The 25904-nt window shown below is 50.3% G+C and overlaps 1 protein-coding gene across 1 annotated transcript in view; it reads left to right on the top strand.

Moving 5' to 3' along the window:
* Window positions 1-25904, top strand: part of ADAMTS17 (ADAM metallopeptidase with thrombospondin type 1 motif 17) — a 271681-nt gene that overhangs the window by 13034 nt on the left and 232743 nt on the right. Inside the window, exon 3 of the mRNA XM_065412384.1 lies at window positions 10952-11117. Coding sequence (XP_065268456.1) covers window positions 10952-11117 — 166 coding nt within the window. The remainder of the gene's footprint in view (window positions 1-10951; window positions 11118-25904) is intronic.

Raw genomic sequence — 25904 nt, 5'->3', positions numbered from 1 at the left:
AAACTGACTTTTTCTTACATATTTTTGGCCCCAGAGAAAATGGCTGGCATCGTTTCAGGAGCTCTGGTGTGGTTTTTAGTACCAAAGTACCAGATTTACAACCCTTCTCCTATATAATTAAACCCTATATTTAAAAAAATAAAAGGGGCTGGGGGTTGGGGCTACCTCCCAACAGGAAGGTTGGAATAAGGAATGCATGTAGTGGATTCATGTTGGAATAAGGAATGCATGTAGAGCGTCATAGGGGAAGCTAGAATGATTGCTTTCTTCAAAATGACCCTGGCAAAGCCCACTTAGTTATTAAAGATAAGAAACTATCACTCTTCCGAAACTCCAGTGTGGAGCAAGTTCCATGAAACTATTAGGTGTTCCGTAGGACCCACATATAACCGTAATTCTTGCACATAAATAGCATCTTCCATTTGGGACTCTCTCTATTTGTAGAGTGCATAGTTGGACTTCCCCTCGGAGCCCTCCTTTGAGGTAGGGAAGTCATTGCTATCCCTGTGTAAGGACTAGGAAGGGCTGACTTGTGGCACCCAGAGGTTTTAAAGCCCACGCTTTCAAAAGTGGCCTCTGATTTTGGGAGGACTCCACGTTGGGTGCTCAGTTCTCTCCAATTCCTAGACATTCTAGAGCAGGGATCGGCAACCTTTGGCACGCAGCTCGCCAGGGTAAGCACCCTGGCGGGCCAGGCCGGTTTGTTTACCTGCTGCTTCTGCAGGTTCAGCCGATCGTGGCTCCCACTGGCTGCGGTTCGCCGTTCCAGGCCAATGGGGGCGGCGGGGAGCGGTGGCCAGTGCATCCCTCGGCCAGCACTGCTTCCCGCTGCCCCTTTTGGCCTGGAGTGGCGAACCGTGGCCAGTGGGTGCCGCGATCGGCCAAACCTGCCGACGTGGAAGGTAAACAAACCGGCCCGGCCCGCCAGGGTGCTTACCCTGGGGAGCCGCGTGCCAAAGTTTGCTGATCCCTGTTCTATAGAAACGAGAGAGTTAGCAGCTTCTGGCTGAAAATCCTTTTATGGGGATCTGGGGCCAGACTCTGTCAATGGGATGGCCCAGGTGTAAGTGAGCACAGGATCTGGCGCTGTGTGTGGAAACACAGAATTTACAGGATGTATATAATATACATTTTAAATCATGTTAGTGCAGTCAACGGTTGAATGTCCTGCACTAGCGCGTACATGCAGATCCCTTCTTTGGATGCTTCCCTAACTGGCATAGAACACATTGAAAAAACCAATCTAGTCTCGCTTTCCCTATACCGTGGGTGTTACATACGTGTGCCCCGCAGAGAGAGCTGAACGCAGCCTGAGCCCTTTTTAAGTCAAGCTAACATGCACTAAAGGCCAATCTAGCGTGCGCTGGATTTATAGGCGCCTTCCAGTTGACTCCAGTAGAAGTTGGATCAGACCCTTAGTTGCGTAGCATACTTTCAAGGGATCATATTGGGTAAAAAGTCCTAGTTTTAAAACGGTTTATTTTATAGTAATCAAAATAATTGATGAATCAGTGCAGTTAAAGTCGGTACGTATTCTCACGAAACCAGATTGTCAACACACGCCTTTTCTCCCCGGGGTTAGTAATCTCCAGGGGGGTGAGCATAAGAATCTGGGCTGGTGGCAGGGCTACAGTTGGAGCACTGCAAAGACTTGGGGCTATGCTGTGGCCCCGAGGGCAGCCTGGGGAGGCTGCTTGTATTCAGACAGGCCCCAGGGCCGTCTGTGTTATGCCAAGGGCAGCAGTGAAGCTCATAATTGGGAGAACACAAAGCTACCCTAATCTCTCCTTCTTCTTCGAGTGCTTGCTCATATCCATTCCAGTCAGGTGTGCGCGCGCCGCGTGCACGATCATCGGAAAACTTTTACCCTAGCAACACCCGGTGGGTCGGCTGTGGAGCCCCCTGGAGTGGCGCCCTCATGGCGCCGGATATATACCGCAGCCGACCCAGCGCCCCCTCAGTTCCTTCTTACCGCCCCTGACGGTCGTTGGAACTGTGGAGCACAGCATAGCTGGTCTCCACACTCCCTAGCTTCTAGCTCATTTCTGTAGATAGTTGTTCATTTAGATAGTTGTGTATAGTAGTTAGAGTTCTTTAGATAGTTGTTATTTAGTTTGTAGTTGTTGTAAATTGTTAGCGGGGGTTAAGGGGGTTGTTCTCCCCCCTTTTTCCCCCCGGAGCATACCGGGCTCATGCCCAAGGCTCCTGGCTTTAAGCCGTGCGCGTCCTGCGCGAAGCCGATGCCAACAAGCGACCCGCACGCCTCCTGCTTGAAGTGCCTCGGGGAAGCCCATCACGCAGATAAGTGCCCAATCTGCAAGGCCTTCAAGCCTCGAACGAGGAAGGAGCGGGACTTTCGGCTTCGGCAGCTCCTCATGGAGGCGGCGCTCAGCCCGGATCCTCCCTCGGCGCGCCCGGCCCCGGCACCGAGCGCGTCGGTGCGCAGCGCCCCAGCGGCCCCGACCGGCGCCGCGGACAAGTCCTCCCGGCACCGGCAGACTTCGGCACCGCGCCCACCTCAGGGGACTCGGCGCCGATCTCTATCTCCGGGCCATAAAAAGGCCCGCAAGGCTCAGGACACTGCTGCCCTGAAGACGCCGGCTCCCCCCGTGCCGGGGGTAGAGCCGCGTCCGCCTTTGGACCGCCAAAAGCAGGCGGCCACACCGTCGACTCCGGCACCGAGGCCGTTGAGTCCGGTACGGACTGTTTCACCACCTAGGCTGGTGGTGGAACCTTGTCTCCCCTCGACTCCGGAGACATTTACTACCGCGAGGGACCTGATCGCACTCACGGAGCCGGCACCGTCGCAGCTCCCGGCACCGGTGGCTCCGCGCATTGTGCAGTCGAGAGGCAAGCCTGCACTGGTGCACCCACCGTCTCCAACCGTGGACTCTCGGCACCGCTCCAGGTCTCGGAGCAGGTCCCGACGCCGCTCGGAGTCCCGGCGCCGACTATCACCTCGGCGCCGGTCGTACTTGCGGTCGAGGTCCTCTTCGCGGCGCCGCTCCACATCTCGGCACCGTCGCGACCGCCGGCACCGATCGGACTCGAGGCGCACCTCCCGGTACCGGTATGAGCGCCGATCGAGGGACCGCTCCCGGCACCGGGTGTCGTCGCGATCGTCGTCCGGCTCCAGATCCGGATCGCGGCACCGGCGCGGCTACCGGCACCGATCCAGATCCCGGCACCAATCTCCGGCACGCTGGGACAGATCGCCCTACGACCGGCACCGACCGGCACCGCACCAGCCGGGGACGGATGCATCGCGTTCGGCACCGCCATGGCTGTCGAGATCCGCGTCCCACTCCTCTGAAGGGGCCTCTAGATCGGCCTACCCTCCACAGGGACAGGCGGCTTCGGCGGACTTCGGCCATTCGCAGGAGACGGCCGAGGACCCTACGCAGGGACCTGCTCACTGGTCCTTTTGGACCCCATGGGCCTACCACCAAGCCCAAGGGGCCCCACCGTCTGCCTCCCGCTCGGCACGCTCTGAGCCCAGAGCCCCGGAGGCCACCATCTCCCGTCCCCCGCCAGGGGGCATGGAGGCTCCAGTGCCCACGCCGGCGCAGGCCATAGACCCTGGGACGAGCGAGGCCCAGCTCCAGGAGCACTTGGAGCAAGACTTGCCTTTGGACCCCTTGCCACCGGGAGTATCCTCCTCCTCCTCGCCTGATGAGGCGGTAGCGGGGACATCCGCCATGGGCCCGCCCCCCATAGACCTCCGGGCCCACCAGGACCTGTTGCGCCGGGTGGCGCGCAATATGGACCTCCAGATGGAGGAGATCGTGGAGGTTCACGACCCGATCGTGAACATCCTTTCAGTGGACGCCCCATCCAGGGTCGCGTTACCGCTGATTCGCTCCATTCAGACTAATGCCACCTCCATCTGGCAAACCCCGGCCTCTATTCCGCCCACGGCCAGGGGCGTGGAGAGGAAGTACTTTGTACCCTCCAAGGACCACGAGTACTTGTACACTCACCCCCAACCGTGCTTGCTGGTGGTCTCATCAGTAAATGCACGGGAGCGCCATGGCCAGCAGGCTGCAGCGCCAAAATCGAAGGACGCTAAGCGCTTCGATTTGTTCAGGCGCAAGGTCTATTCCGTGGGGGGGCTGCAGCTTAGGGCTGCCAACCAACAGGCGCTCTTAAGCCGATATAGTTTTAACACCTGGTCCTCCATGGAGAAGTTTAAGGAACTGGTTCCCCAGGAATCTAGGGAAGAGTTCGGGACTTTGGTAGAGGAGGGTAAGCGGGTGGCACGCACCTCCCTACAGACCTCCCTGGATATAGCCGACTCGGCCGCTAGGACCCTGGCATCGGGTATAGCTATGAGGCGAACCTCCTGGCTCCAGGTGTCGGGCCTGCCACCTGAACTGCAGCAGACCCTCCAGGACTTGCCCTTTGAGGGTCAGGGCCTGTTTTCGGAAAAGACAGACTCGAGGCTCCAAAACCTTAAGGACTCTCGAACGATGATGCGCTCTCTGGGGATGCATGTCCCAGGTCCACAGCGCAGACCCTTCAGGCCCCAGCCTCAGAGGTTCTATCCTCCCCCGCCTCGCCCGAGACAGGACTTTGCCAGGAGGCGGGGTCGAGGCGGTAGGCGACGGTCGACCGGCCCTCAACCCGGTCAGAACCAGGGCCAGCCGAGACCACCTTCAGGGCCTAGACAAGCCTTTTGAAGGTGCGGTCGAGGACGGCACCAGAGCCAGCACCCAGGATTCATCTCCCCCCTTCCGGGATCGCCTCTCCCGTTTCCACCGTGCTTGGTCCCTTATAACATCGGACCGTTGGGTCCTTCGCACGGTGGAGAGGGGATACGCCCTCCAATTTTCCTCGCCCCCCCCCTCCCACTCCCCCTCCCCGTCCCTCTTCAGGGACCCTTCTCACGAGCAACTCCTTACACAGGAGGTTTTCGGGCTCCTCTCTATGGGAGCCATAGACGAGGTTCCGCAGGAGTTAAGGGGCAGGGGGTTTTATTCCCGCTACTTCCTGATCCCCAAGTCGAAAGGGGGTCTACGGCCCATCTTAGACTTGCGCGGACTCAACAAATTCATAGTAAAGTTGAAGTTCCGCATGGTATCATTGGGGACCATTATTCCCTCGCTGGATCCTGGAGACTGGTTCGCCGCCCTCGACATGAAGGACGCTTATTTCCATATAGCAATTTATCCGCCTCACAGGCGCTTCCTGCGATTTGTAGTAAACAAGGTGCACTACCAATTCGCAGTCCTTCCCTTCGGCTTGTCCTCGGCTCCCAGAGTGTTCACAAAGTGTCTGGCAGTCGTCGCGGCATACCTTCGCCGACAAGGGGTACAGCTGTTCCCGTATTTGGACGACTGGCTGGTGCGCGGCCGCACCAGAGACCAAGTTCAAGCTCACGTCCACATGGTGACACAGACTTTCCACGAGCTGGGCATTCTACTCAACAGAGAGAAGTCCACTCTGGTGCCAACACAGAGAATAGAGTTCATTGGAGCGATCCTGGACTCTAGAAGTGCACGAGCCATTCTGCCAGAAGGCCGCTTTCAGTCCATCGCACGCGTCATTCACGGACTGCGGGCATCTCCGTTCACCATCATAAGGACATGCCTTACCCTGTTGGGTCACATGGCCTCGTGCACCTACGTAACCAGCCACGCCAGACTGCGGCTTCGCCCACTACAGGCTTGGGTGTCATCGGTGTACCGTCCTCACCGGGACGACCTGAACATGCTGGTCACGGTCCCGCCCTCGGTCTTGACCTCCCTCACCTGGTGGTTGGATCGCGCAGTGGTCTGTGCAGGAGTGCCTTTTCACGCCCCACAACCCTCCCTCCACCTAGTCACGGACGCTTCATCTCTAGGATGGGGCGCTCACCTCGGGGAGCGTCATACCCAGGGCCTGTGGTCCGTATCCGAACTAGCCCTACACATCAACGTCCGGGAACTGATGGCGGTGCGCCTAGCCTGCCAGGCATTCCTCAACTTCCTACAGGGCCGTTGCGTGCTGGTCCTCACCGACAACACCACGGCCATGTTTTACATCAACAAGCAAGGCGGAGCCCACTCATCGCTCCTTTGCCAAGAGGCCATTCGCCTGTGGGACTTCTGCATCGCCCATTCGATCCGTCTCACCGCATCATTCCTGCCTGGAGTCCAGAATACGCTGGCGGACCGTATCAGCAGGTCCTTCCAGACGCACGAGTGGTCGATTCGCCCGGATATCATCTATTCCGTCTTCCGGAGGTGGGGATTTCCCCAGGTCGACCTATTCGCATCCCGGGCCAACAGGAAGTGCCACGCATTCTGCTCCCTTTACGGCCGAGCTCCAGGCTCTCTGTCGGACGCTTTCCTTCTAACGTGGAAGGGCCACCTGTTCTACGCCTTTCCCCCATTTCCGCTTGTCCACAGGGTGCTGCTCAAGATCCGCACCGACCAGGCACGAGTAATTCTAGTGGCTCCCGCTTGGCCGAGGCAGCACTGGTACACCACACTGCTGGAGCTGTCGGTTCAAGCGCCGATCACGCTCCCCTTGAGTCCGGATCTCATCTCCCAGGACCACGGCCGTCTGTGTCACCCCGACCTGCAATCGCTCCACCTCACAGCGTGGATGCTCCATGGCTGAATCAGACGGAGCAACAATGTTCGCAGTCCGTCCAGCAGATCCTGCTGGGAAGTAGGAAGCCCTCTACACGGTCCACTTACTTAGCCAAGTGGAAGCGGTTCTCCTGTTGGTGTCAGCAACGAGCTACGTCCCCCTTGCAGGCACCTATCCCTCTCATACTGGACTATCTCCTGTCCCTAAGACAGCAGGGCTTGGCGATATCTTCAATCAGGGTTCACCTCGCCGCCATTTCGGCATTCCACCCAGGAGAACTCCCGTCATCGGTCTTCTCTAACCCGATGGTCGTCAGATTCCTCAAGGGCTTGGACCGGCTGTACCCACAAATACGCCAGCCGGTTCCAACGTGGGACCTCAACCTCGTTCTCTCCAGGCTCACAGGGCCCCCGTTTGAACCATTAGCGGCCTGTTCGCTCCTGTACTTATCCTGGAAGACGGCCTTCCTCGTAGCCATTACCTCAGCACGGCGTGTTTCTGAACTCAGAGCGCTGACGTCCGAGCCCCCATACACAGTGTTCCACAAGGACAAGGTGCAGCTTCGCCCCCACCCTGCCTTTCTTCCGAAGGTGGTTTCACCTTTCCACGTAAACCAGGACATCTTTCTCCCGGTCTTCCATCCAAAGCCACACGCTACTCGTCAAGACCAGCGTTTGCATTCTTTGGACGTACGCAGGGCCCTGGCTTTCTACATTGACCGTACAAAGCCGTTTAGGAAGACGACGCAACTCTTCGTTGCGGTGGCCGACCGGATGAAAGGCTCACCGGTCTCTTCACAGTGCCTGTCCTCTTGGATCACGTCCTGCATTCGTGCTTGTTACGACCTGGCCGGTGTCCCGACACCACGCCTCACCGCTCACTCCACGAGGGCCCAGGCCTCCTCGACTGCCTTCCTGGCTCAAGTCCCGATCCAGGACATTTGTAGAGCTGCAGTGTGGTCTTCGGTGCACACGTTCGCGGCGCACTATGCGCTGGTGCAACAATCCAGAGACGATGCTGCTTTCGGGTCAGCGGTTCTGCACACAGCGATGTCTCACTCCGACCCCGCCACCTAGGTGGGGCTTGGGAGTCACCTGACTGGAATGGATATGAGCAAGCACTCGAAGAAGAAAAGACGGTTACTCACCGTTGTAACTGTTGTTCTTCGAGATGTGTTGCTCATATCCATTCCAAACCCGCCCCCCTTCCCCACTGTCGGAGTAGCCGGCAAGAAGGAACTGAGGGGGCGCTGGGTCGGCTGCGGTATATATCCGGCGCCATGAGGGCGCCACTCCAGGGGGCTCCACAGCCGACCCACCGGGTGTTGCTAGGGTAAAAGTTTTCCGACGATCGTGCACGCGGCGCGCGCACACCTGACTGGAATGGATATGAGCAACACATCTCGAAGAACAACAGTTACAACGGTGAGTAACCGTCTTTTCCCTAGGCAGGTAGAATCTCACCCCTCTTCTACTTCTGATGTTTGTTGACTTGGTTGCAGTTTGTTCAGCTGGGGCAATGAGAGTAGCGGAGTAAGGCTCACTTCTGTTTACACACATTTTTCCTGGCCTGGCTCTTGTGAGCTCGCAAAGACTGTTCACTAACAATGCTGGAGACTGGTTCAATCCCATTAAAATAACTGGTTCCCTTGAAATGATCAAAATAATCATTTCGCTTACTGGTCACAAAATGTAAACGTGGGGCACAGCCTGCCTGAGAGTGCAGCACCCCTTTGGAATTGTGCATACCCCGGTTTTATAATGGCTATCTGTGCATCGATATGTGGTTATAACGCGTCTCCTTTGTGCGTCTTTTCAGAACAGCTTAGAGCCATGTTCATACTAACTTTTTTGTTTTGAAAACGAAGTCCTCCCCCAGGCCTCCCTTTTTCCATCTTCCAAGTGTCCTTGAGGAATTAATAAAATGTGTGACTTTAGAGGACGAAAAAATCAAGACTTCCCTGTAGGTCATATGTTGCCACTCTAAGACAGTTTTATTTGTGCAGTAAAATCTCTTGGTTGTTCTTGGCAAAAGTTCTGTTGAAACTGAGACCTTCAGTCCACCTGTATCATTGTCTGCTCTGGTGTGGGGCCTGTGTATAGCTTGGTTGTCTGTTGGGCTACAACTGGTACTAGTCCATTTTGGGTAGAATATTCAGGACACAGAGTTGATTTAATTCTGCTTAAAATATTATGGAAACAGGACCTAAATATTGGGTTTCTTCAGCTTTCATGGCAAGTAATGCCTGGTACTTTTTCCTCCATTGATCTCAAAGCACTTTACGAAGGAGTTCAGTATCATTATCCCCATTTTAAGGATGGGAAAACTGAGGCACAGAGAAGTGAGGTGAGTTGCCTAAGGTCACGCAGTAGGCCAGTAGCAGACCAAGGAATAGAAGCCAGGTCTAAGTCCCTGTCCAGTGCTCTGTCCACTAGGCAGCACTGCAGATAGGCAAGGCCATGTTCTGTTAAGAGGCATGTAGAATGCAATGGCCATCCCGTTAACTTTGTGTTCTGGAAATGAAAGAAGAAGATCAAAGACATAAAATTTTAGCATGTAGACCAGGGGTCGTCAACGTTCGGCACGCGGCTCGCCAGGGTAAGCACCCTAGCGGGCCGGGCCAGTTTATTTACCTGCTGACGCGGCAGGTTCGGCCGATCGCGGCCCCCACTCGCCGCGGTTCGCCGTCCCGGGCCAATGGGGGCGGCGGGAAGCCGTGGCCAGTACATCCCTCGGCCCGCGGTTCGCCGTCCCGGGCCAATGGGGGCGGCGGGAAGCGGCGCGGGCCGAGGGATGTACTGGCCACGGCTTCCCGCCGCCCCCATTGGCCCGGGACGGCGAACCGCGGCGAGTGGGGGCCGCGATGGGCCGAACCTGCCGCGTCAGCAGGTAAATAAACTGGCCCGGCCCGCTAGGGTGCTTACCCTGGCGAGCCGCGTGCCGAACGTTGACGACCCCTGATGTAGACAGTGACAATCAGATTCCATACGTAGGGAAATCTACTCTGTCATGCAGAGATGCAGCTCTTTCTTTTTATAGGAGTGGGGGGTTCATGCTGAGTAACAGTAAATGTACTGCTCGGCGAGAGGAGTACCGCGGAGTCGACGGGGGGGCCTGCCTGCCGCGTGTGGACCGAGGTAAGTTCGAACTAAGGTACTTCAAACTTCAGCTACGTTATTCACGTAGCTGAAGTTGCGTACCTTAGTTCGAATTGGGGGGTTAGTGTAGACCTGCCCTTAGTGTTTCAGATAAAGTCCGGCAAAGAAAAAGGCCAATGGGCGTTTATTACTGGGGTCTTCAGAGTTGTTAAAAAAGAAGAGCCCCTGACCGTCTGGATGTGTGTCTGAAGCACGTTCAGCTTTATCCAAACTGTAAGAGGCCTCATCCTTTCCATTATCATTCATCTCTCAACCCCACCAGATCTTTTCCCCTTTCCCCGGCTCTGGCCTTCTGACTCATCCAACACTTGTCCTTTCCAGCGCACTTGGCTCTTTGGCTGATCCACTAGCCTGTACTTGGTGGTTCCCATTTCTACTCCCCTTATGGTTCTCTATCTTCTTAACCTCCAGTAGTGTCGCCCCCTTCCCCCCCCAGCTATTACGGGTACTCCACAAAACGCTAGACCAGTTTGCTAGGTGAGAATCTGGCCCCGTATTTATACTTTGGGGACGCCGTAGGTATTTTTAGCTTTTCTGAGCTAGTTTGTTCATCTCAAGACCATATGTCCCTCGTCTGTTTCATCTGTGAAACCATGCAGTATTTGAACACCGAGTCCTGCCCATCTCCTTTTGCTATACCAGGGTTGTTCTGTTGCCAGTTCTTTCTCTCATCTAGTTTTTAAATATCAGTGGAGCTTTCACCTCTTCTTGTCAGAGACTCTTCTAGCTCCATAGTTTTAATATATCCTAATATTGAGAAGGTTTTTTTCCCTGATGTTCATAAAGTGTTTTTATAAAATTTTAGGAAAATGCATATTTGTGCTCCCACAACTTTGAAAGGAACAGATTTTCCAGTCCGACCTCTGTGTTAGCTGCTAAATACTTTGAGGCAGGGACCATCTCTTTGTTATGTATGTACAGCACACTGGAGCTTCTAGATGCTACAGTAATACAAATAATTAATACTCTTACCTTCCACTCAAACACACAAACAACGGGTGGAATCTGTGGGCTGTGTCATGCTGATGAGACTAGATGATTGTCTTGGTCCCTTCTGGGCTTAAAATGTACGTATACTCACAGATGAGCTTGAAAATGCATTGCTGTGAAGTGATCTGGTGGGAATAAGAAAAGCACTGAGTCAGCACAATGAGATCTAGGAAGTACAAATAGTTAAGACGCCAAAGGAACTAATATTTTTTCCCCTGTGTGGACAGATTGGCTATATCCAGATTGGAACAGAACAGCTGCTAATACAACCTGTAAATATCTCGGAGACCTCATTCAGTGGAAGAGAGCATTTCATCAGGCACAAACGATCCTCAAAATCCACCTATCCTGCTAAGGCCCAGGTCTCTGCCGAGCACTGCAAAGTCATATCAGGTGAGTTTGAGAAAAGGCACGAGATCAACTGCGTGAATGCATTACAGTCACGACTGTTGTTCTGTCAAAGGTCTGTGTTCACTGGTGCTCCAGCTCTGAATTTTAGGACAATGAGAGGTAGTGATGAATGACATGTGGTGATGGATCTTGCTGCGACTTCAGGTAGAGAGGGTTTAAATGTCAATTATGCAAATACAAAGATAAATAGACCCATATGCCGGGTATCTTTTAAACCCTACGTTTAAATAATTGAAATATAAATATGGTCTAAACCAGGGGTAGGCAACCTATGGCACACGTGCCCGAAGGCGGCACGTAAGCTGATTTTCAGTGGCACTCGCACTGCCCGGGTCCTGGCCACCGGTCCGGGGGGCTCTGCATTTTAATTTAATTTTAAATGAAGCTTCTTAAACATTTTAAAAACCTTATTTACTTTACATACAACAATAGTTTAGTTATATATTATAGACTTATAGAAAGAGACCTTCTAAAACTGTTAAAATGTATGACTGGCATGCAAAACCTTAAATTAGAGTGAATAAATGAAGACTGGGCACACCACTTCTGAAAGGTTGCCAACCCCTGGTCTAAACCTTTGCTTAAATGGGTTTCTTTGAGTTACACTGTAACAAGAGAATGTGAAGAATGATTGTAACAGGCTAGAGAATTAGGAGCCCTGGTTTCTATGCCTGTCTCCCGGCATTCTGACCTTGGACAAATCTCTTAACCTCACTGTGTTTGAGCTTCCTCATCTCTTAACTGGTTAGAACAATACTTGCCCGTGTTGCGAATGTGGATGCTTGTGAAGTGCTGTGAGAACCTGATTGAAGGCACTGTACAATGTTCCACTTGTAACAGGCTGATCTTACAGCATCTTAAGTCAATGGGAGTTTTGTCAATTGAGGTCGATGGGAACAGGATCAGGCCCTGCCTGAGAAAACTCTCTCATTTACACTCCTAGCTTTGTAATTTATTTATGAATGAAGAAGTTTCAAAGGTGCCTCTTGCAGAGCGTGATCCCAGGAAATTGTTTGTAGGAAGGAAAAGGTGTATTCCCTCAGAGTTTGAAATGCCTAATCGGAATATCTGGTAGAGGGGAGAGATGGGCAGAATTAATTTTTGGTAAAAATTGTACAAAATTTAAAAATAGTCAGTTTGTCCTCCCCTCATTTTATCTATCTGAATTCAGACTGTTGGAGCAGCCCACCTTTTAATATGAACAGTGATGCAAGTTATGCAGCCAGATGAGCAAACTTATTTCTCATTGAATTTGTAAATGCTTATGTGAATCTGAAATTGCCAGTACAGTGGTTTGAACCATATTTCACACCTGAAATCTGGCTTGGCTTTGGTTTCTGCTGCTTGATTTTTCAGCGTGACATTCTTGGCAAATTTTGGCTTATCTATTTTAGGAGTAAAGATTTTTTAAAATGGATGCTCACAAAAACGGTTTTCCTTTTGATCATGTAAGATAAATGAAATGACCTATTTGGATGTCCTGCTTTCCTGGAGATGAGCCTCAGGGAGCTTCTGACGCGCTCTCTAGCCCTGTGAACCCAGGTTGGAGCTCCAAGTGAATGTGGTGGTCTCCTCCTTTGCAGCAGCCTCCTTTGCAAACAATTTTCAACGCCTCTGTATTTGTACCTTCCAAGTCATTTTGGTGTGTGTGCATATGTCTATGTCTTCTGTGGGGTTTATAGGCTTTAACTGGAGGATAGTGTCTGAACCAGAACCCCAATCCAAGCCCTGGGGATGATGGTTATTTGAAATCAACCCTAGATCTGATTGTTGTGAATAGAGCATATCTCTCTAAGGTGCTGAACCCAACTCCTAGTGCCCCTTAACTAGGTGGGGTTTGGATTCTGAACCCAAATTGTGCTCCTCATTCCTATCTCTGGAATCCCCGTCTACACGTATAATGACTGAGGGAGGAGAGAGTCTGCTGAAATCACTGGGTGTTCGGGAAGTTCTAAATTGCCAGTCTTTAATGATAACAGAGTTGGATCATGTTAGAACTATTTTTTTATTAAACAAAAAGGAGGACAGATGGGGTTTATTGCTTATATAATTACATCCTCAAGTTCTCCATTGGGATAAGAGAGAACAAGAATCTCATTTAATCAGTGGCACTTGTGTTCTTCGTTAACATTTCTCTACCTATTGATATTTTCCTCCACTCTCTTTCCTCACACCCCTTTTTACCTCTTCAGTCACCCCAGGGGAATAAAAGCCAAAAGCTTGGGTAAGTGTATCCACTTGGAGAGTTTTGTGCCTATGAGCCCCTGCAAATTGTCTCAGCCTTTCAGTACGTAGGAACTGTACTGAAAACATTGAACAAATGCAGCTGTTCTCCCCCCCCCCCGTTCTATTTTTTGTTTGATGTTAATAAGAAAACAGCTGGTGATATTAAAATACCCTCAGAGATTCCAAGAAGATGTATGAATGTGTGTTTAGTGACCATGTCCTGGCTTCTCCCATTTTTAAGACCCAGGGCCAGATTTTCAGCTAGTGTAAACTGACGTAGTATTGACTTCAGTGGAGCTCTGTCAGTTTACACTAGCTGGGGATCTGTCCTAGAAGGCTGAACACACCGATTCCTTGCATACTCTGCAAAACCTGGTCTCGTTTCGTGAGCAGCACTATGTGCCTATGTGTTTTGTTCCCCTTACCTCTTCCCCTTGCTTCCCATCATTCCTGATCCCCACCTCTTGTACTGGGTGAACGCTGTGCTGGGTGGAGCAGTGGTAGATAACTGCTCATGCTGTGTGCACTCTTTTATGCTATGTTGCTGTGGGGCAGTCAGGGAAGCAGTAGATATGGGAGTTGAGGGGATCAGGAGTAGAGTTTATCAAGTACTCTGGCCAGAGTAGAGAAGATCTAGAGCTGTCATGGGACATTCAGGGTGGCAGACATGGAGGTCACCGATACTGAAACCAGCATGCTATAGGAAAGGCAGTTGCAGTTAGACTTGGGGAGCTGGAGGGATTGTGGTGAGGGGGACAGAGGGCCTCAGAAAGTTTGCATATCCTCTTGTTAAAGGATGCCACGTTTGGGGATTTAACCTTTAGAAATTAGCTCATTAATTTGGATAGTCAGCACTGGTTGATTAGTTGCCAATTGTTGACAGAACGTGGTTTGAAGCAGAGACCCTGTTTTCTCTTGTGTGTTGTGTAGAGCTGAGCTCTTACCTCCCCGTGGCGGCTGTTGTGATGGGTTCAGACCCCAAAACTCTGGCTCCAAACACCCCTGAACTGTGGGGAGAACAAGACCTTGATCAGAATTCTGCAGCTTGGGATCATCCCTTGTGAGGATGACATGTCTCATACCAGAAGTTGCTTTTGCACATACGTTTTGGACCTCTCAGGCTTTCCAGAAAAGATTTGACAGCTACGTGCTGTAGTTACTGCATCTCTATTACTTACAGCAAATACAATTTTTACTACTATAGTATAAAATATGATCATCCATAGTTTAAACTGTGCTTGTCAGGAAAACAGCCTATGCGCGTGCAGTGTTGCCCATTACCACTCATTATTCATCTACACCTTCATTCTTATAGCCCACTGAGATGCAGTGAGTTGCCACTGCAAAATTAAAGCCAGTTCTGCATGATGCAGATCTTCATTTGCTCCGTTGGAGTCCAGGGAGCCGAGAACTTTGCAATATTGGGCTCCTTGTTCATTTACAGCTTTTTGATGGTGATCAATACCATAGTATCTGAACACCTTGCAGCCTTTTGCGAATCTATCCTCACAACATTCAGGTGAAGTAGGTCAGTGTCAACCCCACGAGGGAGATTAAGAGCCTGATCCAAACCTGTTGAAGTTGATGGAAAGTCTCCCATTGACTTAATGGGCTTTGGATCTGATCCTAGGTGACCTGCCCCAGGTCACACAGGGAGTCTGTGACAGCTGGGAACAGCCCAAACCTCTTGAATCCCAGTCCTGGACGTTGACCCACAAGACTGTCCTTCCGCTCTGGCAAGGTTCATCTCGTGAGCCGCATTACGGGATTCAGTTTGTAAACCTGCCAGGTGGAAGTGAAGCTCAAATGTACAATGTAGGAATCTTCTGCTGGTTCAAGCAGCCGCTGCCACAAGTTGCAATGTCAGAAAATAATGGAATTGCTCGTGGGCCTTCCTGCATAAAAGCAAACTCCTGAATGTTTTTCATTGTTGCAGGAAAGAAATGTAAGTCATGGTTGTTAATAGGCTTAGCACACTAATGACCTAATTGACTTCTGTCTGGTTTGGATTAACTTTTGTGCACAAGGAGTTTAGAAACAGAAAAAAATAATAATCCTCTCTGCCACACTGAGGTCCATTCCTAGTGAAACGGCATGGAAATGATATGCGAGCGGCTTGCTTCCAAGCTTTCTCATGGGGATAAAAGACCTCATTACTTAGAACGAAGGAACTGTCCAGATTTCCATTAGGGACCCGAGTTTGCAGTGACTTGTAACTTGGCTGTCAAATATCACACCGGCTGAAAATTGGCATGCACGCTCAGAGACTGCAAGTGTTGAAGAAATATGTTTAGACGCTATAAATTTTATATATACTTCCATAGTGTGGAACTGTATATTGTGTATACATACCAACACTCATGCATGTGTAAATATAAATTAAAGGGTTTATTGTTTTAAGCTCTGGGAGTGCCACGTTTTTGAATATTTACCAATTCTTAGTTGTTTTTCGTGTGTTCTTAGAACTTATCAAAGCTGCTCTTTTTTTAGTTTTTCCTTCTGAACCTTTGTAACTCGGTGGACGGTAAAGTGAGCTAGCGCCACTTGGATTATTATTTTGTTTTGGGGGGTAAAAAACAATAAAATAAGGGAAGCTTCAGATGATGAGGTTTTAAATAGCAATGATTCTACCTTCCACCTTTGAAAAGGGTAAAGCGGGATGGGTCCTGCTCCCAGGGAATGGGAGGTCTTGGGGGTGGGGGAGAGGGGGTCAGGTGCTGCCCCCAGGAGGGAAGCCTGAGGAGGAATGGCAGAGTGAAATTGCTCCGTGCCCACCCCATAGCGGCAGCTCCTGTCCCCTTGTGCTGCCTGGGTTTGTCTCCTGGAGCCAGGTTTTGTTACCTGGCACGGGGGTCACGTTGCAGTGCCATTGAGGTTTGGCCTGCCCTCCCCATGCTGGAGGGTCAGCTGGGCTAAATTTGAGCGGTGCACGTACTCACAGCACCACTCCCTCAAATTTGGCCCAGCTGCCCTCCTGTTAGTGGGGGCTAGGGCCAAACCTGAGCAGCGCTGTGACCTCATGCACCTGGAGCAGGGAGCCGAGCCCAGCCAGCCCTGTGGGACAGGAGGTTTGGGGGGTCAGAGCAGGACAGTCCCATGAAACCTGGGACTGTTAGGAGGTAGGAATTACTGATCATACACGTGGGACCAGTGCAAGTAGATGCCAGTGGAAGGATTTCCACTGGCTGCAATGGCCTGTAACGTGTCACCGTACTCACCTGTAAAGACGCATGTCAGCTGGCTCCGGGGGGAGGGGAAGTGCGTATAAGAAGAAAGCAAAATAAATTAACATAGAAGAAAGGGAAAGCAAAAATGCCCCATCTGGGGGTTCACCTGTGACTGGTAGGTGTGGAACCCGACCCTTCCCAAAGCAAATGCGTCGTCCTTCCCCTGAGGATCTGTGCAAGGGGAGAGGGAAACTGAGCTGAACTGCTCCCTGGGGACTTTGTAAGGGTTGTCATTAAACATCTGTAAAACGTCACCTTTAGTCCAGCTGGTGTCAGTGACGCTCCCACAGGCTACACTGCACAGGTGACCCTTGTTCCTCTTCCGAGAGGCACCGGGGTAATTTGCTGGGAGCCAAATTACTCCTGGAATTACACGTGGACAGGGCCGGCTCTAGCTTTTTTGCCGCCCCAGGCAAAAAAGCCTCCCGGTGGCCGGGGGGAGGGCGCCGGGGGGGAGGGCGACCGGAGCCCTGGGAGGAGGGCGGCGAGCCCCGGCCGGGGCTCCGCTCTCCCCCCGGCGGCCAGAGCGCAGGGGGCAGGGCGGCGAGCCCCGGCCGGGACTCCGCTCTCCCCCTGGCGGCCAGAGCGCCGGGGGCAGGGCGGCGAGCCCCGGCGGGGGCTCCGCTCTCCCCCCGGCAGCCGGGGGGAGGGCGGCGAGCCCGGCTGTGGCCCCGCTCTCCCCGGCGGCCAGAGCGCCGCGCCGCCCCCCTCCAGGTGCCGCCCCAAGCACCAGCTTGGTTGCCTGGTGCCTGGAGCCGGCCCTGCACGTGGAGGGGACAGTGGCCAGTCTGAATACCGGCCCATGCTGATGCTGCATTGGCAGTATGCATGCGCCCTGTGTTCTTAACATGGCTTGTCTGGAGCATTTAGTACATAGATATGAAAGCGTACGCATGCATAAATAGATGCCCCTGCATTCCTATGTCATCCATCATACCGTGCCCAAACTGTAGGGCTAATCATGGCCCCCAAGATTTGTGCATGGAACACCTTATCCTGAACAGGAGTGGGGGCTTAGCACCCCCCCCCCAGCAGCATCTCCATTCCCCACCCACCCCAGATCCCACGCAGGGCTATGTAGTGGACAGGGAATGGGCATCATGCAAGCCAGGGAGAGGAAGGGGTAGGGCTGGTGCGGGGACCAATAATCCCCCGTCACCAGCCCTGTGAGGCTCACGGTGGAAAGGTAATATATTCTTGTGCTTTATTTTCCATGGCCTTTTCTCTGTGGGACTCCCCCTTTAGAAGTGGGTCCACTGGAACTATGCTCCCGATGACAGGGGTCAGAGATGCTGCGGAGTGTCCTGGGCTCCCACTGGTTCCCTTTCTCCCCTAGAATCCATTGGGTTTGTGGGCAGCTCTTCGATCCATCTTCCTCTGAGATAAGTCTACAAGAGGGAATCTTTTCAGGTTCCCCCTCCCTTTGCCACTGGCTCTCCTGGGTTTTCCTACGCTGGGGAGTAATTTGGCCCTGTATGTAGAAAGTTAATCTGATGATTCCATCTACGGTGTACAACACATTCTTACCCTGGGCCTAATTGTACAGGGGTTAGACGCAGAATTCATGTATGGAGCAAAACCTTGTTATAATGCCGTGATCTATGCTGTCAGGGTGGGTGGCATCCTCTAGTGGGTGGCACCAGATCGTTGAGCCATTTTCTTAACAGCTTGCTTATTAATGTTAATAATTTGGGGCTTGTAGCTGCTAGTGTGATACAATCAGGGTCTGGACCCTTATTGTGGTAGGCACTATAATAATGAAAATATGGTCTCTACACTAAAGAGCTTACGTCTCTGGCAACGGTGGATACAGCCACCAAACTGAAAAACCACAACACAGCAGAGAGACCGTTCTAATGGGTGCAATATGTCGTGATCTCAGCTGCCTAGCCAGTAACCTGTCTGTTCTGTCATTGTTTGCCTTTCCCTAAAGTTCCGGTTTGTGGCCTTCAGCATGGGAAAGCCAATCGGCTTAAACAGTAACTGTCCTGTTGAAATACAGGACAAAAGTGCAATGACATTTCTGCCTGACTCTATCAACACCCCCAAATGTAGCTACCCAGTGATGTCACCTGAGCAAAATTAGCCTTTGCATCAAATTTTCAAATGCACCGAAGTCCCATTTTCAAAAGTCACTTAGGGTGTGCAGTAACAGTCTCTTGTGGCTATTGCTACGGTACAGTGAAAGTCCCAAAGTACTACTAGAACTCACTGCGTCGACAAGCCCTTAGTCCCCTTGAAAATCAGTTGTATTTAGGAGCCTAAGTGCCACATTTCTGCAGGATTTTGCTTCTTAAGCACTTAGAGCTTTTGAAAATGTTACCGTTTCGTATCAGCCACTAGGTATTGTATGAAGTCTTGTTGAACCCTCAAATGGCAATATAAAAACTAGGCTTGTGCTATGTATCATTTTAATATTTATTTATAGTCTCATTACAGTTGTTAAAGAGAGAGGGGGCCCACAAACATAACCTATTACATATAATGAGCCAGATCCTCAGCTGGTGGACATAGGCCTAGCTCCATTAACTTCAGTAGCACGGCACCGATTTAGTCTAGCTGAAAACCTGGCTCAATGTATTTGGCATATTTCATATGCCATCAACAATCCAGTGCGTGGGAAAGGATTTTCTCAAGGTTTCTTGGAGGGCAGGGGAAAATCCATATTAAAAAGATAGAATCTAGCCACATTACGAAATAGTAATCTCTCTTAACCAGCTCATAAAATGTTCTGTTTCTTTGGGAAATGTAAAGTTCCCTAATAACTTTTCCAAAGGTCTCTGGTGATGTATTAAGGTCTCTCTACGTCGAAGGGACTTGATATAAAATACAGCCCAGGAGCATGAAAGAGAGCAGATTGTCTTTGGATGAAAGGTTATTATTTAATGCTTATGACACAGACCCCATAAATTACTCCTAAATGCAAGTCTGTCTTAAAACTCATTGTTCAGCTAAATGAACCACAGATTTCATGTAATGCCCGCAAATGTGCTGCATGGAGAGCAGCAAATAAGAGGAAAAACAAAGAAAATCAACATATTTGTATTCACAAAATAACAATGGGGTTTCTTCTCGCCTTCAGTTTCTTGCAATCCAATTGAACAGTGCTGGTAATAGTTTAAATAGGTGCTAGTTTTCAGGCATCAAATGTGTGGAACATTGTCCTCAAACAGGTATAAATTGTGTTAGTCATATGATGAATTTCCCCATCTTTAATCATTGTCTCTTAGCTGTGTTTTCTCTGCAGGTTTGACTTGGTCTGAAGTAGCAGTTGTTATGGCCAAAAAACCAAGTGTACTAAAAATAGAGAGATGTAATGCAACCTGTGTTAGCCCATATTAGGAAGCCTCTGCTGAAATATTAAAAAGATGATTTCAACAATAAGCAGTGCTGAGGGTGTAATTTAATTAAATGTTTGCAGGCATTAAAAGCATTTACATTAGCACTAACCAGATCCTGCAAACCTGATGGATAGCCCTAGCTTTCTGAATAGCAATTTTGGAGCTGAACTAACATCAAGTCAGAGACCTCTTCTTGTTGGTAAATATCAGCCTTAGGACCATTTCACCACTGGTTTGGGAGTGTTTCTTTTCCATTAGCTGTGGTGTAGGTGACTACAGCACTGATCCATGCTGTGTGAAACTCCGAGCACAAGTACAGCAGTTATAATGCAGAGCAGGGAGTGGCCCTGCGTTCTTGTCCCTCACTGGCCAAGTGCAAAAGAGAAGCAAACAGATGGCATCCAAATTTAAGCACGGTGTAGATTCTTTCCCACCCGCTGGGGATCTGGTCAGAGTAGAGCTGTTCTACTCCCTTGTTCAGCTCCTAGTAAAAGTTAGTGTGAGATTCCTTTATAGCTTAACAAAATTTAAACTGGCAGGTGCTAATGAGCTAAAAAGTTGGGTGACATAGTCCTTTATTTCAGGATGCTGCTGTTCCTCCTATCCTCCCTCTGAAGAAGAAGGCAGTCAGGTGGATTGTAGGAAGCTACTAGATATTGCTTAGCATTTTAGTTGAAGAAAGATTTCTGTTAATCATAACGAAAGCATCACACCTAAGGAATAGAGCCAGGGACTGGGAATCAGGATTCTCCTGGGTTCTAGTCCCAGCTAGGCCATTGACTCATGACCTTCAGCAGATCTCTTGGGCACCTCTATTTTTGAGTGGCCAATGCGAGAACGCCTCTGAGGTGATTTCCCCCCCCCCCCCCCGCCCCTAAGGATCTTAACAGCTGCAGATTTCTTTGTTGTTTGGAGCTATAGGTGCCGGCCTCCCCCAGCTATCTAATATTGGTCACCCCAAAACAGAGGCACTCAAAATCAAAGGCCATTTTGAAAATTTGGAGCGTAACCTCTCTCTCTGAGGCCCAATTTCCTTATTTGTAAAATGGGGCTAATAATACGGAGCTGGCAGGGGTGTTGTGAAGCTTAAATTGGCTCTGGAAAGTGGCTTCATAAATTGGCAGCTTCTTTCTCAGCAGATCTGCTGCCTGTGTAATCCTACGTATCTGCTTACATTAGGGATTAAAAATAACTATTCTGCTAGTGCTGCAGAGCCGGCACAGTTATGGGGATTCACTTCTGGCTTGTGCAGAAGTGTTCAGTTTCACGTGCAGGGCTTTCAGTTCTATCGCTGGAGCTCCAGGGGAGAGAGCAGGGTGGCAGAGTTCCAGTCAAGGGGACCACACTCTGCCCTCAATAGATGTGCAGCCCCTGGTTGAGTGGCATCTCTTCTGGCTCTCTCAGCCCCACCAGGAGTGATAATAGGTCGGCTGTAAGAGCTCAGGCTGAGTTTGTCGGGCTGACATTCGCAAAAAGACTCTTTGTTAAACTGAGCATGTTTGCTGAAGACTCACTAAGACCAAATAAACCTGGAACCCCGTGATGTCCTTTTTGTGGTAATTTTTCATGGCATGTTAATATTAGTTAAGCACTTTGAGATCCTTGGCTGTAAAGGCCTGTGCAAGTATATTGTTTATTTATTATTGAACTAAATTCTTCACGTGTCAGATGCCTAGGTTTGACGTTTCATAGGCTATACACTCCCAGCGGATCAAACTTTGTTATTTTTGTGTGTTCTAGTAGCTCCCAAAAGGCTCCAGGCAAGATTGTCTCTTACTGCATGTTTGTGCAGTGACCGATGCCACCTCTGCCCCCAAACGATTTACAATCCCAATTAGATAGCACAGACGACAAGTGGGAGGGGAAACTGAGGCACGGAGACGAGAAGTGACTCAGCAGGTCAGTGGCAAAGCTAGGAATAGTTGTCCACTAGACTATGCTGCTGCTCCGTATTAATTTTAATACGTCTCCTCTGGCTGGGATCTTATAAGATAGGCTGTGTTTCTTGTTGGATTGAGACCTCCAAAGAAAACCCTGGTGGCATAGGAAGAAGTGGTGGTGGTAATTCAGGCATTGGCAGCCTTTCCTTTAAGCCTCTGTCGGACCATTGATCCAATAAGATATCAGGGGGCATTGTGCTTACCAAGGTGCTGTCCTTTAGATAAGTCATGAGGACGAGGGCCTGATCACATGTTGCTGGAGATGAATGGCATTTTGACAAGAGTAAGGGTGTTGGCTTTGGGGTGCTGGCTACATTCCAACTTGAGTAATCAGGGTCTCTCAAGAAAATTTCTTTTGCAGCTTGAAAATGGGTTGCAGAGTCCATTACTTCTTGTCACAAACTCTTGGGTGCCGCCATCTTCCCCCTCAGTCAGTAGCCAGTGAAGTGACGTGTATCCCCCAAAGTGCTGTACAAATGAGGATACCTTTGTGAAGTGACTTGTGCTGAAAATTGCTGTATAAAGAAGAGTAATAGCTTTTGATGTTTTTGGTGGGGGAGATGTAGTGATCTATTCTCCTAGGGCCTAATCCTGCAAATTGCTGAGTGTCCTTAGCTGCCATTGCCGTCAGCAAGAGTTGAGGCTGTGTGACACTTTGAAGAATAAATTGCTTACTTTGCCAAGCGTGAATACACAAATCACCTGGTACCAGACCTGTGACAGAGAGCAGAATTAAAACGGAGAGTTGTGTAGGTGCTGTGTTTCTTCCCCTCCCCCCCAGCCCTGTTCTTTCACAAACAGGAGAGGTAACAGGTGGGGGGGGAAGGGTGATCAGCTTGACCTGCATTGTGTATCCATTTCCCAGAGGGAATTTCCTTCTGCTGCCTTCTACACTAGCAGAGGGGACTCCAGGCACAACATAACCAACCAACTCTTCAGTTTGTTTGGGGAATGATGCACCGGAAATGATATTGATGAAGGATGAACGATGATTGTTAAAACTCGCCTTGGCTGCTGCTAGCCGTGTGACTCTGCGAAGCGTCCGCCTGCCAGACCCAAGGTTTGAAAGCAGGCTTCCGATCCCAGTGCGTGGGGCGGTTTGTGCCGAGCGTGTGCGTGGCAGAGGTGACGAGAACTCCGTGTTCCATTGGGAGGCAAGCACGGGCTCTGCCAGCTCCTACAGCAGTGTCTGAGGATTTTTTCTGAATCGCTGTTAGTGTCCGCTTTCCACAGTGGGAGGGAGACCCGGCCGTGTGTCTAAGTAGAGTTCACCTCCTGCTGAGGTTCTGGCTGCGTTTTCCCTGCACCTCCTCCATGGACACCCCATCCATGGTCCCACAGAGTTGCAAAACCTCCTTTAAGGACAGTCTGTTGGTGGTCAGGCCTAGTGGTTAGTCAGGAGCCTAGAACCAGAGCCGGGGTCAGAGCAAGGTGCCGAGCCGAAGGTCAGAGCCAAAGCTGGAGTCGGGGTAGGGTGTCGGAGCGGGGACTTTGAGCGAGGCAGGAACTGGGAGCAGATGGAGGTCTGGGATAAGGAGGACAGGAACCAGGAAGGGAGGCAGGGCTCAGGAGTCAGTCAGGTAGGCAGCATCCACAGTCACAGCCAGGCAAGGATTCACCTAGTTGCTCAGACATCTTCCTGCGCCTCTTTTTGGTTTAAGTAGCGCGTCCCAACCAGCCGGTGGGACTGGACATCTCCCCCAGTCAGGAGCTTTGTGGGTGGGGCCCTTTGCAAGCTAGAGCTTCGCTGGCTTACTTCTCCACTGGTTCAGGTGAGCTGCTGGGTGATGGCCAGGGTCTGAACACTGCCTGCGTACCCGTGGGACCGAGGTCGAAGCCTGCGATCCCTCGTATCTCCTCGTCAGTCTCCTTACCTCGTATCTCCTGTCAGGTCTCTGCTCAGCGTCCCCTTACGGTTCCCTGATTTTCAGCCTTTGCCCCTGACTCCTGTTCCTGTTTGTTCATTTGTTGCCCCAAGATTTCAGTAGTGGCTTGGGTTCAGTGGTTCCACGGTTGAGGGGGCGGCCCTTTTAGTTCTGGGCGAGGGGGTGGCCCTGTCTCAGTACACACAGTAGGTCCAGAAACAGTTACTTAGCTTCCTTTCCAGCCGGAGGAAAGGTGCCAAGGAAGCACTTGTCAGGAGTGGAGCAGGGAGGAAAATCTCTGGCGTTAAGGTGCTTTCTCTTCAGGATTGCTGTGGTTTTTGAAGAAAAAAAAAAATCTAACTCTGTTCCTCTGTATGTGAAACCTGCAGCTGCAAAGTAGCTGACTTGCAGAGGGCCTGATAGAAAGCCCAGGGGAAGCAGTGGGAATCTTTCCATTGACATCCATGACCTTTGGATCAGATCCAGTGTGGTAGAACATCTGCAGTGAAATTGGAATTCACACCTCTATATCAGCTTGCACTGTAACAGCCTTCCTGTGATGCCTTCTTTAGAGTGGCATGTGTACTGCATCCCATTCAGCGTAGTAACATATTCAGTGAATGCTCTGCCAACTACGTCAAGTTCTTTGGAAACCTAAGACGGGGGCTTAGTGAATCCATAGCATCTCTGAATCTCTCTCACTTATAAATGCCAGCAGTTAGATACCTGGGTTTAGCAAACAGGGCATTGATTCACATGGCGTTTGTGCATTCACCTCAGTGCTACTGAGCTGTCGGGCTTTTTCGAAGAAGTTGTTCAATAAACAATTTGAGAGCTGCTTTGCCATCGAAACTAAACCGAGAGTGAAAGATGCAAGAGAAACATGCTCAGGTTAAATCAATGTATCTTTAAATCAATATCCTATGCTGTGTTTCTGGCAGGCCCGTGAGATTATTCAGTCTAACAATGGAACACGCATGTACTTTGTTTAGCTTTTGCTTTTCCCTCTTCTTGGGAAGTGAACCTAGACATGTAAATTTCCCTTTTGTTTCTAGTTAACCTCACCTCCTGGCCCTCAAGCACAGCAGCTGTTGTACTCTCTGGGTTGCAAACACCGCCAGGGAAGGTAAAACCCAAACAAACTCCCTCTTACCCCCCCCACCTTTTTGTAGGTACATGGTTTTCAAAAACTATTTAATGGATTTTTATTTTTTTACTATTAGATTCTGAAAACTTTCATTTAATGTAAAGTTTGGGTCTAGACTACCTGAGAATGGCCCTGAAAAATAACTTCTGTGTCTATTGTATTAAATTCAGAATTGATCCTCTTTTAAAGGAATAGTTGGATTTCCATTCTTTTGGTATCCCACTTTTTAAATGATATGTCATGGAAAGGTCACCAAATTCTGTAGTTTTCACTACAGCAACATACATGAGGGCCGAAAGGGGTGAGGCCCAGCGATGGGGGTGCCCTTAATGCTGTCACGCTAGCACGTAACATGGGCACCACAAAACTTGTAAGAACTGTTTGTTCAAATGAAGATTCTACTAAGCATTTAGTCTGTGTTTGAATGGCTGCTGTTATTTTAGTTTGGGATTTCATGTGCTCATGGAAGGATAATCCAGTCAAGGTTCATACCTCAGATAGGACGACGGCAAGACCCCTCTGCACTAGCTTGTTTCAGAGTGGTGGGTTTTTTTTGTTTTTTTGATACCTCTATTCAGTTATCCCAGTTATATTGGGTACAAGACACACACATTTGTGGGTGGATTTTCAGCTGTGGTCTCTAATCTTTTGTCCCCACTTTTAAGCTGTTTGTATCCATGACAGTTGGTTTGTGCACTCCATTTGCATTCAAATGGGGTAGTTGTACATCTAACTGCCCCAGTTCAACATACAGATGCTGGCTTGTCTCGGTTATGCAGGCAAAAGTGGTTGCTTGTGTGGAAGCAGGGGTGTCCGGTGAGAGCTGTTTGGAGCTGTTGGCCCAGTGTGGGTATGGAAATGCTAATATAATTTCCTCAGCCAGATGGTGGAGAAGGCATTTGTATAGCGATGAATATCGTACAGAGCAAAGAGAACTTCGAGCAAAGCAGTTTACGTTATTTAGAGCGATACCCTAATTTAGGGTAAAGCTAAGTTGTCCATTGACCATCAAAGCTCTTCATG

The sequence above is a fragment of the Emys orbicularis genome, chromosome 10, assembly GCF_028017835.1.
Source record: "Emys orbicularis isolate rEmyOrb1 chromosome 10, rEmyOrb1.hap1, whole genome shotgun sequence".
Taxonomy (NCBI): domain Eukaryota; kingdom Metazoa; phylum Chordata; order Testudines; family Emydidae; genus Emys; species Emys orbicularis.
The sequence above is the reverse complement of the archived record's forward strand: the minus strand, read 5'-3'. Positions and strand labels throughout refer to the sequence as shown.